Below are 15,629 nucleotides of genomic sequence, written 5' to 3'. Positions count from 1 at the left end.
TCGACAAGGTGTGGCATTAAGGACTAATCTACAAAGTACATAGATTGTTACCAGCCAATACTCATAAGTTGTTAGCGTGTTATCTTTCAAATAGGTCAGTTAAGGTGAAGTAGATCAGTTAAGGATCATAAGGAAGCTTGTTGAGACTTATTCTATACATTTTATATACTGCAGACATGCCTACTACCAACAACGGTCACGTCGACTTTTGCAGGTGATACTGCTTTTATGAGCATTCATCTTTATCTGATAAATGCGTCTAATGAGTTCCAAATACACGTCCGAGAGCTAAAACAATGACTCCGGAAATGGAGAATTGTAGTGAACTCTAGCAACGGCTCCCATATAACTTTTACTCTTAATAGAGAATCTTGCCACACAATAGAAATATTCAACTCTACGATACCCCAAAAAGATAAAGTAACGTATCTGGGAAAGCATTTAGATAGACGCCTAACTTGGACTGATTATATAAATGCAATGTTAATCCAAAAAAACCTTAAAACAAGCCAACTACTTTGGCTCATTGTTGACCATTCAAATCTTCAACTTGAAAACAAAGTTTTGCTATATAAAAGCATAATTAAACCAATATGGACTTATGGCATTCAGCTCAGGGCTACAGCATGTGCCACAAATATCAACAAACTACAAAGAAGACAATCTGTCATTTTACGAAGCATGGTCGGAGCCCCTTGGTATGTCAGGAACGCTAATAATCATAAAGATTTAAACGTCAAACCGGTAAAGAAGGAAATCACCATTTGCACTCAATACTACACAAATAAATTGGGGTCTCACCCCAACGCCCTTGCTCAAGATCTTCTGAACTTTGAAGGAAAGATTCAATAGGAAGAATATGAAAAAAAACTTACATTGTTGAACATTAAACCACCAACACTCTTACTTAGAGTGCGAACTGAAGAAAATATCGCATCTGTATCGGCCTGGGTTAATGATGACCATCAGTTATCAATTCGTCGCCGTTCTACAACGTGGAAAGTTTTGCGGAAGGATTTAGTTGTGAAGCCTTTTAAAATAAAGCTGGTGCAAGAATTGAAGCCGAACGATGTACCGCAACGAAGAATTTTTGGTGAAAGAGCTCTTGGAAAGTTAGCCGAAGATTCACTTTTTTATCGAAAAATTGTGTTCAGCGACGAAGCTCATTTTTGGCTCAATGGTTACGTAAATAAGCAGAATTGTCGATTTTGTAGTGAACATAAGCCAGAAGTATTACGAGAGCTACCAATGCATCCAGCATAAGTCACAGTTTGGTGCGGTTTAAGGGCTGGTGGCATCATTGGACCGTACTTCTTCAAAAATTATGCGAACAGTAACGTAACTGGGAAAGTTGAGCGTGACCGTGAGATGCCTAAAATGCAAGAGCTTGTCTTGCATGACATGTGGTTTTAACAAGACGGCGTCACATGCCTCGCAGCACGCTCAACAATGGACTTATTGCGAGGCGAGTTGGGTGAACATCTTATTTCACATTTGGGACCGGTCAATTGACCGAATAGATCGTGCGATTTAACGCCTTTAGACTATTTTTTGTGGGGCTATGTTGAAGCTCATGTGTATAGAGACAAGCCCGCTTCAATTGACGCATTGAAAGACAACATTGAAGCATTTATTCGTGAGATCCCAGCCGAAATGTTGGAAAATGTATGCCAAAATTGGACTAAACGGATGGACCATTTGAGGCGCATTCACGGACAACATTTGCATGAAATAATCTTCGAATTATGTGTTTTTTCATTTGAAAAACTTTCCTATAGCTCTTAAAAAATCACCCTATATAAACTTTTTTTGTAATTTCATATAACAAAGTTCTCAATCTTTGCTGACAAAGATGACAAATCCTATATAAGCAATAAACTTTTAATTTCTTTGTCCACTTGCACTTGAGTCTTTTACGCCCACTCCATATTTTTACCTTATTTGGACAGTTATGAGCAACAAATTAGTTTTGTTGACAAATTTAATGGGTTTATTGCCACTGCTGTTGGAGAGGATGTTTTTTACCTTTTGGTGATTTTTTGTGATCTTGGTGTGTTTCCAAATTGTTCTGTAATCAGAGCTTAATGAAATTTCACTAAAATAATTCGAATTGTTGACAGCTAACAGCAAACGAATGAAACAACTTCCTAACTTGTGCATACAAAAGATGACGTTAAGGTAAATCACTTCTCGCAGTGATTATTTTATGCTAAACAAGTTTTAAGCAAACTATGTATAGAGCCAAGAACAACTCATCTACCTTCGAATTATGAGCTTGAAGTGAAAATGTTCATAAAATAAACAGGAAAATTTTTTTAAGGATTTTCCATGTTCGTTATAACAGTAAAGGGAAAGTAACGGTCATGACCTCGAGGGGGATAGAGGGACATAATAGGAGGATGGTTTTAGGGCACGTTTATAGCAACCCCTGGATTTTGGCAAGATCCCGATGATAGATTTACCGAAAGTAAAGAAATAGTAGAACTTTTTCAATAAAACAACTAAAAACGTGCTAAGTTCGGGCGGACGGAATCGTATATACCCTCCTCCACCATGGATTACATTTGCCAAGTTCTTTGCCCGACATATCTTTATAGGCAACCCAACATAATGGATAAGAATTTCTATGCTATTGGAGCTATGCCAGGTTATGAACAAATTCGGACCAAATTAGAGTAGATGGCAATGTGCAAAATTTCAACCAAATCGAATGAGAATGTCATAAAAACGATTGGGATAAATATCTTCTCAGACAGCCAGGCAGCCATAAAATCTCTGGAGAACGTATTTTTGAACACAAAAACCGCCCTCGACTGTCGCAGATCTCTCAATAAGTTGGCTTAACAGTTCAAAATTCACCTGTTCTGGGTGCCGGGCCAAAGAGCTATTCCAGGACCGCTTGCGAGACTAGGAACTACCTTACCCTCTTATGCCTCTAATAACATGCAAGCTAAGTTTTCAGGACCAGGCTCGATGGACAACGAATGATAAATGGTCACAAAAAGGGGCTTTGAGCATTCCAAAACTATGCGGCCTATTTTAGACTTGAAGAGGTCTACTGCTTTGCTGTGATTGGCTAGAACAGACGTCTCAGTCATTGTGTCGGTCATGACAGGTCACTGTCTAATCGGAAAACATGCTGACAGACTGAAGTTTACCAGCAACGACTTTTGCAGAAGCTGTGAGAACATCGAAGAAGAAGAGACTATAGAACACCTGTGTATGTCCCGCACTAGCAGTCAGAAGAAGTTCCACTTTAGGTTCTCATTTCTTTGAGAACCTGTCTGATTTAGCGGATGTAAACATTCGCAAGTTGTTAGGCTTTTTAAAGTAATCTGGATGGTTCAACGGTAGGAACTAGAACGAATATTCCTTCTTCTGTTCCTGTGGTACCGCAATGGACGAAAACGTCCAAGTAAGTCTGATGGCAGACTACCACTTAAACCTAACCAAACCCAACAGCCAAATCGGATAAGAATAATGCCTTCTAGAGGGTCAAGAAATAAATTAAGGAGATCGGTTTATATGGGAGCTATACTAGGTTACCGACCGATTCAGACCATATTTGGCACGTAAGTTAGAGCTCATAGTGACTGTGCAAAATTTTAGGCAAATCGGGTAAGAATTACGCCCTCCAGACCTCAAGAAATAAAGTCGGGAGATTGGTGTCTATGGGAGCTTTATGAGGTTCTGGAAGAATGTATGTTAGAGGTCTTGGAAACAAAATTTTAGCCAAATCGGATAAAAATTATGCCATTGGTTTATATGGGAGCTATATCAGTTCTGCATCGATTCAGACCATATTTCGTATGTGTATTAGAGGTAATAGAAACAGTGATTGTGCCAAATTTCAGCCAAATCGGATAATAATTGCTTCATCTAGAGGATCATGAAGTATAATCGGTTTATTTCTAAATATGAACCTATATGACCCGCTTACAATCCCAACCGACCAACACTTATAGGAAGTATTTTAAGGTCCTAGCATTATTACTCCAAAAGTTAGCGTGATTACCAACGACAGACGGACGGACATGGCTAGATCGATTCAAGGGAGTCGTAGACGAATATTTCGAGATGTCACAAATGGAATGACGAAGTTAGTATAACCTGCTCCAATGATGGAGGGTATATATATTATGTGAATTTGGAGTTTCTCATTGATTAACTTAAAATGGATGTAGCTCCTTAATTTAAATTGATTAAAGACAGTATTTGGAATTATGTAAAGACTATGTTCCTGTGTGGAACTCTGCAACTCCGCATAGGATACATCCTAAGCCTCTAGGCTAAGGAAGATTCTATTCTCGAGACCTATAATGGTGCGCTATATACAGAAGTCATAGAATGTGTAGGCAATGTCTAGTGAAGGAACACTAGAACTACTCGTTGATACACATTTCCAGGGAATCTTTTCAACGGACAACTAGGAGCCAGAAGAGGCTGTCACTGAAATGCATTTGTCCGAGGTTATTGGGAAAATTGTGTCTGAGTCGAAAATCCTTTGGGCGATAAAGTTTCGAATGTTTCAAATCGCCAGGTCACCGTCTGGATTACAAACCGTGTCCGATAGACTGGCTGCTTGGCTTTGTATGCTTGTATATACTTGTGGGATGGAGGAACACAAAGGCCATTTTATTCCAAATGTGGGGTAACCGTACCACACGAAGGAGAAAGATTTTCGACCTATTTTTAGTTTTAAGTGGCTATGACAGAACATTAGTTCTACTAGACGAACGAAGAATAGCGTTCCAGGCGCCTCGATTTTTTGCACTCCTTTTATAATCACTGACACCAAGTTTCGAGGTGTCTCCCAACACTTGATCTTGATCCATCGGGTTTCTGGTCGTCTCGGTTTGCATGTACCAGCGTGTTTGCCTTCAAAAGACTTCTTTACTGGAGCTTCTTTGTCCATTTTGACAATAAGACGCAGCAGTATTATTTTGATACGTGTAACTATGCTATCGTCGTCATACAGCTCGTGGTTCATACTAGGCGTCGTATTCTCGTCGTATTCGTATTCTCCATTAACTCAAACTGGTCTATACATTTTACGAAGAATCTTTCTCTCAAACACTCCAAGCTCTGCCTCGTCTGCTTTCACAAGTACCCATGCTTCAGAACCATATGTTATACAGGGGTAGAATCAGTGTCTTGTATAGTGTAATCTTCGTCTTTCGAGAGGTGGCCTGGATTTTCACTGACTCTCTTCCGATTCTTTCAACGGCAGCAGTGACTACTTCCGGTGACCAACCTATGATGCCGATGTTGTTGACATAATCGAGAAGCATGTGTTCTCTTGTGTTTAGTGTGCCATATCTATTCATATCTGCATTTCGTATGATCTTCTCCAGCAGGATGTTAAAGGGATCACACGATAGGGTGTCTAATTGACTAAAACCTCGTTTGCTATTAAATAAATGGTTCCTAGATAAACTTTCCCATTCTTACTGAGGAACGCGTATCAGCAAGTGTCAACCTGCAGAGTCTTATTAATTTTGCAAGGATACCAAACTCAGCGGCGAAAGCGGCTTTGTAGTCCACAAAGTGATGGTAGGTGTTGATTTGGCCTTCTCGGGTCTTTTCCAGAATTTGGCGCAGTCAGAATATCTGGTCTAGGGGTGGATTTACCAGGTCTAAAGCCGCATTGATAAGGCAGTGGTAGAGACTGGTTAGAAAGCGCAAAGAACCATGGGTAAAGCTGTCAGGATCTGTTGGAGTTTCTAGATATCAAGAGGTGGTAGCTAACGAGGCGGTCGACGTGCTGACTAAGAATGGATCGTACAACGGAATCAGTGAACTCCCCTTTTTCAAGCTTCTGATAGGGTGAAAGCTTCCTACTTGTCTCTGCGAATGGAGCATGGGTTGGGATTGTGGTTAACAGGGTGGCGAAGGCCCTGTGGCCGAGAATTATGCGTAAATCACTTATCCTTGGGCAGAGGAAGGATAATTTCGGAATGTTGATAGCTCTCCTGACTGGTCTTTACAACGGACTGGTTCATGGTGTACGCTGACGAGGAGAAGTTGGAGACGGTCGAACACCATTTGTTCGAACGTGGGACTAATTCCGAATCTCGCAGCCGAGGGAGACTTAAGTCCAACGCACGATAATGCAAAGTCAATAACTTCCAAGCATTTATCTACCGCATCACTAGGGTGGATCTACTTTCAAAAGTAATAACAACAAGTGAGCCAGTGTCAGGCTGCAAACATTGCCACAGAGGGTTGGATGGTAGAGAATCTTTGGAAAAAACTGGCAAAATACATTCGAGATAAGCAGTTGAGAGTCTTGTCAGAAAATCTGCTGCAAGATCTCGAGACAGAGTTAAAAGGCAAATGAAAGAGGTGGCACACACTTATTCCACCAACATAATGGTACACTCACTACAAATTAACGTAAATGGAGTCCACAAGACAAAACACTCAAACACTCCTTAAAAAACGAACCTTTCGATCACGATTTCATAAACATAGTACAGGGATGGGAACTGAGATTTGCGAGGGGGTGACCACCAAAAATTGTTGGAGCTAATGGAAGAAATTATCTGAGTGCTTGAAAAACCTTCTTTTGCCCACCTCTTTAGGGTTCTGCAGGGTAATGCTCTCAAATGATCCCCAAAAAAGAAACCTTCCGATCACGATATCATGAACATTATACAGAGATGGGAACTGAGATTTGCAAAGGAAGGCGAACTCCTATAATTTTTAGAGCGAATGGAGAAATTATCAGAGTGCTATCGCATCTCGACAGACCTTCTCTTGCCCACTTTCCATGGGGTTCTGCAGGGAACACTCTCCAATGATTCCCTAAGAAACGAACCTTCCGATCACGATTTTATGAACATTATACAGAGATGGGAGCTGAGATTTGCATTATTAATTGCTTTATAATTATCAGAGTGCTACCGATTCTTGAAAGACCTTCTCATGCCCACAATTCTTGAGGTTCTACAGGGCAATGCTCTCCAAAGATTCCCCAAAAAACGAAACTTCCGATCACGATTTCATGAACATAGGACAGTAATAAGAACTGAGATTCGAGAGGGAAGGCGTCGTCGTAGAATTTTTGGAGCGAATATGGAACTTATCCGAGCGCTACTGTATCTCGAAAGATCTTTTCTTGCCCACAATCCTTGGGGTTCTACAGGATAATGCTCTCTAATCGTTCATGGTCAAGAGAATAGTTCCCGAATTTCGTACCGAAAATGAGAAATTTTTCTGAACCATGTGGATAGTATATACGAGGGGCTTAAGCCAGAGAACCGCCAAGTGACGGAGAACTGGCTTTTAATCCCTCAATGAGCTGATTGGCCCCACTGATGATTATTAGTTATTCAGAAAAGATGAGTCTCGTCAAACACAGCCGCATACCTCCCATATGATCGTCGATAAAAGCCAGACTTATTCAATACGTGATCATTATTGGAGAAGGGTTGGCCATACCCGCTGGGGATGCGTTAGTCAAGCACTTCTGTTATCAATTCTCCTCTGTGGGTGTACAAGGTTCCAATCACACGTCATTTGACCACCAGATTGAGGCCTTGATTGATGCCGGCGCATCAATCAGCAAATGGCTGATCAGCTTCTAGCAACATTTTGCGACCTGTATGCCGTAGACGTTTCGTATAACGGAAAAGAAATGCCATTAAAGATGTCAATAATTCCAATCCTGCCACATATTTGCGCGGATAAACAGAGAATAATGGGTGAATACCCATTTCCGTATCTTGATTCTCCCCAAACAATAAGTCCTCTCCATTATGGAGTTCTGTAGATGCCTGAATTGTCAGACTGGAACTTTTAATGGTGAGATTTTCTTCCTGCTCCGCTATCATATTTTCAATTTCTTTAACTTAAAATGATTGTAGCTCCTTAAATGAAATTGACCATGGTGTTTGGAGTTATCCTAAGTCTGTATATGCCTGAATTGTCAGACTGGAAATTTTAATGGTGAGAGTTTTTTCTTGGTCCTTCATACCTTAGATAGTTGAAAAGGGATTCCAGGTTTGAATTTTTGAGTTATGTTTTGTGGATTTTGGAGGTGGTGTACCAATCTAAAAATCTCCTACCAATCTAAAAATCCAACATAAAAACCCTTATATCTTAATTTTTGGCAATAGTGCGCTGTAATTGTATGCGGAAGCGTCATATTCTTTTGTTATAACCCTTATGTCTTATTTTCTTATTTACAGATGATGAATTCTACTACACCTCTGCGGATAGATCCATACACAAATTCAATGCGGCAACTGGTACTGACAGCATATTTGTGACTTCAGAGTTTTTGGTAATGACCTGCTTCGAAATCATTGCAAAATTGGTAACAATAAACCTGATTTTCTTTCTTATTTTTCTCCCCAGGAAACCTATAGCAGCAGTAGCTCTTTTACTTTGTCTCCAGATAATACCAAAATTCTGGTACGCTTCGATGTGGAGGAGATATTCAGACATTCCTACATTGCCAAATATGATGTATTCGATATAGCCAGCAAGTAAGTTGAAATTGAAAAAGAATTCACAACAGCTATATGTAAACCTTTTCTCTGTATTCATATTTCAGAACTGCCATTAGCATTCATGGCGGCGAAAAATTGCAATATTGTGCCTGGTCACCCATTAAGGATCGTCTAGCCTATGTCTACAAAAACAATGTGTTCATTCACTTCGATGACTCTGTGGAACTACAAATCACTTCGGATGGCATAAATGGTGAACTCTATAATGGCATACCCGATTGGGTTTATGAAGAAGAGGTCTTGAGCAGTGGCAGCGCCATGTGGTGGTCTCCTGATGGTAGTCGCCTGGCTGTGGGTGTCTTTAATGATACTGCTGTGGAGACTTTCAAATATTTCCTCTATGGTGAAGCTGAAAATCCCGAATATCAATATCCCAAAGAGGTTGATTTGAAATATCCCAAACCGGGTACCAACAATCCAGTGGTGGCTCTAAGAATTTTCGATTTGAGTTTAAATCCTACCTATGTCACTATAACAGCCCCCATTGGCATTGTTACCAATGATCATATTTTGCAAAATGTAGCCTGGACTCGTGATCAGAAGCTGTTGATCACTTGGTTGAATCGCCGCCAGAATATTGCCTCCTTACAATTGTGCACTGTGAGTGGAGATTGTCGGGAAGTTAAGAGGCTCGAAGAACCCAAAGGATGGGTCTCGATGGGTAACCCACAATGTTTGAAACAAAGCGATAACTGTTTGTTTACCTATTGGATTGATAATTGGTATCAAGTGTGGAAATTGAACTTGGCTACAGGAGAAAATTCGGCTACCAAGCGAGGAAATTTCACAGTGCTACGGTTATATGGCTATGATGAGGTCAATGATAAAGTGTAAGTAAAAAATTTGAAGGAGACACTCTTAAGGTGGAGTTACATACCAGACGCGCACACTAAAAACGCGTTATAAATGCAACTCTGCAAACAAATCACACAAACCGCCCTAAGATCTAGAAGTTATCAGTCCTAGCCAAACAGCCCTCATAAATCCTCAGTTTCGAAGAAGGTAGATGCCTTCAATTGCGGCTATCGTTATGGCATTGACCTCCATCTGGAGGAATATACCACCATTCCGCCGTCTCATCGTTGTACCCATATCAAGTGGGTCGGCGTGGATCCTATCAGTAAGGACCGAGGTCTCACAGTATCCCAGCCCCAACATTCCTGTCGGAAAACGAAATCCTCTTGATTCAAACTCTAATTGATCTGGGTGCAAGGTATTCTGAGACCTTTACCCCCGCACCTATATACTCCCGAAAAGAACCCTTAGTTATTTCAGGTTAAGCAGAAACTTGACGACACTGTGCCGAACCTATACCTCAATGGGCTGTATATTTGGGATCGTTACTAAATCTGTACCTCACGTGATTCCTATGCAGCCCAGTTTTGGATCTTCTTGAGTACCCCAGTAAGGGTCTTGCTATCGACAACTTTGCACTATACGTATTGCAGCTCCGGTCTCACAATAGCCGTGTAGATTCTTAAAAATATCGTAAGGTTTATAACCCAATTCTTATCGATCATAAAAAAAGATGGAGCTTTTCATTTTACAGAAAATTTTCGTATATCGAGGTCTAGGCTCCCTCGATTTTGAATCCTTTGCTAATTGCAAAGTGACTTCAGATTGGGTGCATTGTATTTCCAAGAGAAAAGCGAAACTTTAAAAGGATTTAAACTACCCTTCCGTAAGGGAAGGGATACTCAATATATCCTTCCCTAAGGCATAGATTGTTAAAATTGCCCTTCCGTAAGGCAAAGGGTACTCAAACTATCCTTTTCTAAGGCAAATGGTACTCAAAATATCTTTCCCTAAGGCAAGGTGTACTTAAAACTATTCTTCCTAATGTAAAAGGGTACTAAAAATACCTCTTCCTAAGATAAATGGTACTCAAACTACCCTTCTCCAAGAAAAAAGACACTCAAATTACCATTCCCTAAGGAAAAGGATACTCCAACTACCCTCTCCCAATGGAAACTTTGGAAACCAAGGGAAAGAGTAGTAAAACTTTCCCAAGGAAAGGGTACTAAAACTACCGTTTTTCGAGGAAAGTGTTCTAAGACTACCCTTTTTCGAGAAGAGTATACAAAAACTACCCTATTCCCAAGAAAGTGTACAAAATTACCGTTTCCTAAGGAAGGAAAAGGGTACTAAAACTAAAACTACCAAAATTCATTCCCGAGGGAAAGGGTACTACAACTATCCTTTTCTGAAGGAAAGGGTACTAAAACTATTCTTTCCTGAAGGAAAGGGTACTTAAACTATTCATTCTCGAGGGAAAGGGTGCTAAAACTATCCTCTCCCGAGGAAAAGGGTATTAAAACTATTCTTTCCCTAGGGAAAGGATACTAAAGCTACACTTTCCAGAGAGAAAGGGTACTAAAACTACTTTTTCCCGAGGGAAAGAGTACTAAAACAACCATTTTCCGAGGGAAATGATATTTCCACTTTCTATTTCTAATAGAAAGGGTACTAAAATTACCCTTTTCCGAGGAAAGAGTACTAAAACAACAGTTTGCCAAGGGAATGAGTACTAAAGCTACCCTTTCCCTAGGAAAAGGGCACTAAAGCCACCCTTTCCCTAGGAAATTGTACTAAAACTACCCTTTTCCGAGGAAAGTGTACTAAAACTACCGATTCTCAAGGAAGAGGGTACTAAAACTATTCTTTCTCGAGGGAAAGGGTACTAAAACTAATGTTTCTCGAGGGAAATGTCAAAAAATCGACCCTTTCCCAAGGGAAAGCGTTCTATCTACCCTTTAATGAGGTAAAGGGTATTAAAACTACCCTTCCTAAAGTAAAAGGATACTAAAGCTAGCCTTTCTCGAGGGAAGGGTACTAAAAATATCCTTTCCCGATGGAAAGGGTATTACAACTATCCATTTTCGAAGGAAAGGGTATTAAAATTATTCTACAGGAAAAGGGTACTAAAACTACTCTTTCCCGAGAGAAATGATGCTAAAACTATCTTTTTCAGAGAGAAAGGGTACTAACTTTTCCGAGAAAGTGTACTAAAACTATCTTTTCCCGAGGGAATGGGTACTAAAACTACTAAAGCTAGCCTTTCTCCAAGGAAAGGGTACAAAAATTACTCTTTTCCGAGGAAAAGGGTAATAAAACTAACCTTTCCCGAGGTAAAAGGTACCAAAACTATCCATTCTCGAGGTAAAGGTTACTAAAACTACCCTTTCTCGAGATAAGAGTACTAAAACTACGCTTTCCCGAGGTAAAGGGCACTTAAACTACGCTTTCCCGAGGTAATGGGTACTAAAACTACCCTTCCTCAAGGGAAAGGGTTCTTAAGCTATCCTTTCCCGCGGGAAAGCTTTCTGAAACCATCCTTCCCCCAAGAAAAAGAGCACTAAAACCACCCTTTCTCAAGGAAAATGGTACTCAAACTACCCTTTTCCAAAGGGAAAGGGTACTAAAACAACCATTTCCCAAGGGAACTGATACTAAAACTTTCTTCTTCCGAGAAAAAGGGAACTAAAACTAGCCCTTTCCGAAAAAATGTACTTAAACTATCTGTTTCCAAGGGAACGGGTACTTAAACTATCTTTTCGGGAGGGAAAGGATACTAAAGCTAGCATTTCCGGAGGGAAAGGGTACTAAAACTACCCTCTTACGAAGGAAGGAAATCTACCCTTTCCCAAAGGAAACGGTACTAAAACTACCTTGTAAAGTGTACTAAAACTACCGTTTTTCGAGGAAAGTGTACTAAACTATCGTTTCTCAAGGGAAAGGGTAGTAAAACTACACTTTCCCGAAGGAAAGGTTGCTAAAACTAGCAATTCTCAAGAGAAAGGGGATTAAAGCTTTCATGAGGCAAAGGTTACTAAAACTACCCTTTCTCGAGGGAAAGGGTTCTTAAGCTATCCTCTCCCGAAGGAAAGGGTTCTTAAACTATCCTTCCCCAAGGAAAGTGTACTAATACTACCCTTTCCCAAGGAAAAGGGTACTAAAACTACCCTTTCGCAAGGAAAAGGGTACTAAAAATACCCTTTCCTAAAAAAAGGGAAAAGGGTACTAAAACTACCCTTTTCCAAGGGAAAGGGTACTAGAACTACCCTTTCTCAAGAGATATGGTACTAAAACTACCCTTTCCCAAGGAAAGGGGTACTAAAATTACCCTTTCCCAAAGGAAAGGACAATAAATCCTCCATTTCCCAAGGGAAAGGGTACTAAAACTACCCTTTCCTGAGGGATGTAAAGGGTACTTTCCCGATGTAAAGTGTACCAAAACTACTCTTTCCAAAGTAAAGAATTCTAAAACTACCCTTTCCCGGGGGAAAGGAAAAATGTACTAAAAGTACACCCCAAGAAAAGAGAAAGGGTACTAAAAGTACACTTTCCCGAGAGAAAGGGTACTAAAACTACCCTATCCTGAGAAAAATGGCACTAAAACTGCCCTTTCCCGAGTGAAAGGGTACTAAAACTACCCTTTCCTGAGCGAAAGTATTCTAAAAGTATACCTATTGCTACTTGCAATGTCGTTCAGGGGAATTTTATAGAACGTGGCAAAGTCATTATTATTTTTATCGCGGCATTAATCTTCTTTACACCTCTCTGCCATTTGGGCCAATTGACTTCCAAAAAGGACTTGTTCTCCCCTTTTATGTAGGGCTTGCAGGATACTCTCATCAATTTACAACTATATTTACATGGATAATTGGCCTTTAGGATCGTTGCGGTCAAGGATAGCCACTCGTAGTTCTGATTACAAACCTTTACCATTAGGTACCTGTATCGCTCGATCGCTAGCGCTTTCTCCCAGCATAGGTCTAGTCTTTAGAAGCGTCTTAACCGGATTAAAATTTTTGGTTTTTATTAGGTTTCTAGTCTAATAATTAAAGATTTTCCAACTAGCAAACCTTATATGTCTATTTCTTCCATTCTAGTTTCTATCAGGCCACTTTGAAGAATGATCCCTCCATCTATCATGTGTTCAGTAATGACGATTGCCTTACTTGCGATTTGAAGGATGTCGATGGCGATGCTTGTAAATCAGCTGGAGCAGTCTTTAGTAAGGGATTCTCCTACTACACTGTGGTCTGCAGTGGTCCCAATCCCAGCTATACCAAAGTTATTGAGACCAAAACTAATCAGCCCATCAAAGATTGGGAATTGAATGCTCCGTTCCGAGAATTTTTGGATACTAGACTTAGACCAGTTATACAATATATGAATGTTAGTTTGGATGGTGGTTTCACGGGATTCGCCAAGTTAATGCTGCCACCCAATTTGGATGTCAACAAAAAATATCCCATGATTGTGGTGGTCTATGGTGGACCCAATTCGGTGAGAGTTACTAATGGCTTCAATGTGGGCTTTGAGGGTTATATGACCACCAATCGTGAGGTTATTTATGCTATGATCGATGGCCGCGGCACTGGAAACAAAGGCAAAGATTTCCTATTCTCTGTGAACAATCATTTGGGTGAATTTGAGGTTGTCGATCAGATAGCTGTCACCAAATATCTGCAGGATAACTTATCCTATGTGGATCGCGAGCGTTGTGGCATATGGGGTTGGAGTTATGGCGGCTATATGACCGCCCGCACCTTGGCCCAAGATAATGATCGTGTATTCCAGTGTGGCATATCAGTGGCACCGGTAACCTCATGGCTGTACTATGACACCATATATACGGAACGTTATATGGGTTTGCCTACGAATGAGGATAATCTGGAGAAATATTTGAGAACCAGCGTTTTGGAGGAGGTGGAGAATTTCCGTAATCATGATTTTATGTTAATACATGGCTCGGGTGATGATAATGTGCACTACCAGCAGTCATTGATGTTGGCCAAGGTGTTGCAGGCCCATGATATTCTGTTTGAGGAGATGGTAAGTGCTCAATTCAATAGATGTTGACATTCCTTTATTCACCTTTTTGTTTTATTGCTTTCAGACCTATCCTGATGAGAATCATTCCATTGGAAATTTTCTACCTCATCTCTATCATACCATGGATCATTTTTGGATTAACTGCTTGAATTTGGATGTTCCCGAGGATGATGAATAATTTTGCGGGTAGTTAGTTAATGGCGGCTTTAAACCACTTACTTGCCCTTATGAATGGGACCTATGCACTTGTAGATCAATCGTCAAAGGTTTTATGAAAAATTTAAATTTTTTGAAAATATTTGACTGAGTTTTTTATTGAAAAGATTTTTTTTTTAATTATTTGAGTTGATTAGAATTCTTTATGGTATGTGATACTTACGTGTAAAGGTCCCATAATATATTAGTATTTTTTTCCTTAAAAGTATTTTGTTATAAATAGCACTTAGAACTTGTTGATATAAGTTTTAAGAAATTAGTTTTTGGTATTAAAAAATATAACTGAATTTATTAGCATTAAAACAGAGATGGCTTTCATTTTGTTGGCTTTATTTCGGAGCAGTATTGTACTGGAGAATACGTGGCGATTATTCTACCATCAAATTAAAATGGTATCCAAGTTGCCAATCTTCTAATGGGAGGCAGATAGGTGAGTTGATATGTTGCTCGATTTTTATTAAGGTTGGTTTCTTGGCGAAGATGAAATAAAACGCCCACCTCTAGGGAATTTGTTCCCTGAGGACCAAAATAAGCCAAAAACAAGTAAAAGCGTGCTAAGTTTGAGCGGGCCGAATCTTATATACCCTCCACCATGGATCGCATTTGTCGAGTTCTTTTCCCGGCATCTCTTCTTAGGCAAAAAAGGATATAAGAAAAGATTTACTGTGCTATTAGAGCGATATCAAGATATGGTCCGGTTTGGACCACAATTAAATTATATGTTGGAGACCTGTGTAAAATGTTAGCCAATTCCAATAAGAATTGCGCCCTTTGGGGGCTCAAGAAGTAAAATAGAGAGATCAATTTATATGGGAGCTGTATCAGGCTATAGATCGATTTAGACTATAACAAACACGTAAGTTGATGGTCATGAGACAATCCGTCGTACAAAATTTCAGACAAATCGGATAATAATTGCGACCTTTAGAGGCTCAAGAAGTCAAGATCCCAGATCGGTTTATATGGCAGCTATATCAGGTTATGAACTGATTTGAACCTTATTTGACACAGTTGTTGAAATTAAGAATACAATGCGTCATGCACAATTTCAACCAA

The 15,629-nt window shown here is 40.0% G+C and overlaps 1 protein-coding gene across 1 annotated transcript in view; it reads left to right on the top strand.

Moving 5' to 3' along the window:
• The window catches only part of LOC106092568 (venom dipeptidyl peptidase 4), a 44,088-nt gene extending 29,212 nt beyond the window's left edge, over window positions 1-14,876 (top strand). Inside the window, exons 2-6 of the mRNA XM_013259452.2 lie at window positions 8,193-8,287; window positions 8,362-8,492; window positions 8,561-9,346; window positions 13,409-14,357; window positions 14,422-14,876. Coding sequence (XP_013114906.1) covers window positions 8,193-8,287; window positions 8,362-8,492; window positions 8,561-9,346; window positions 13,409-14,357; window positions 14,422-14,535 — 2,075 coding nt within the window. The 3' untranslated portion in view covers window positions 14,536-14,876. The remainder of the gene's footprint in view (window positions 1-8,192; window positions 8,288-8,361; window positions 8,493-8,560; window positions 9,347-13,408; window positions 14,358-14,421) is intronic.
• The last annotated feature ends 753 nt before the right edge of the window (window positions 14,877-15,629 follow it).

This window comes from Stomoxys calcitrans, chromosome 3 (assembly GCF_963082655.1).
Source record: "Stomoxys calcitrans chromosome 3, idStoCalc2.1, whole genome shotgun sequence".
In the NCBI taxonomy this organism is placed as follows: Eukaryota; Metazoa; Arthropoda; class Insecta; order Diptera; family Muscidae; genus Stomoxys; species Stomoxys calcitrans.
Note: the sequence above shows the minus strand (reverse complement) of the source record. Positions and strands in the feature narration are given on the sequence as shown.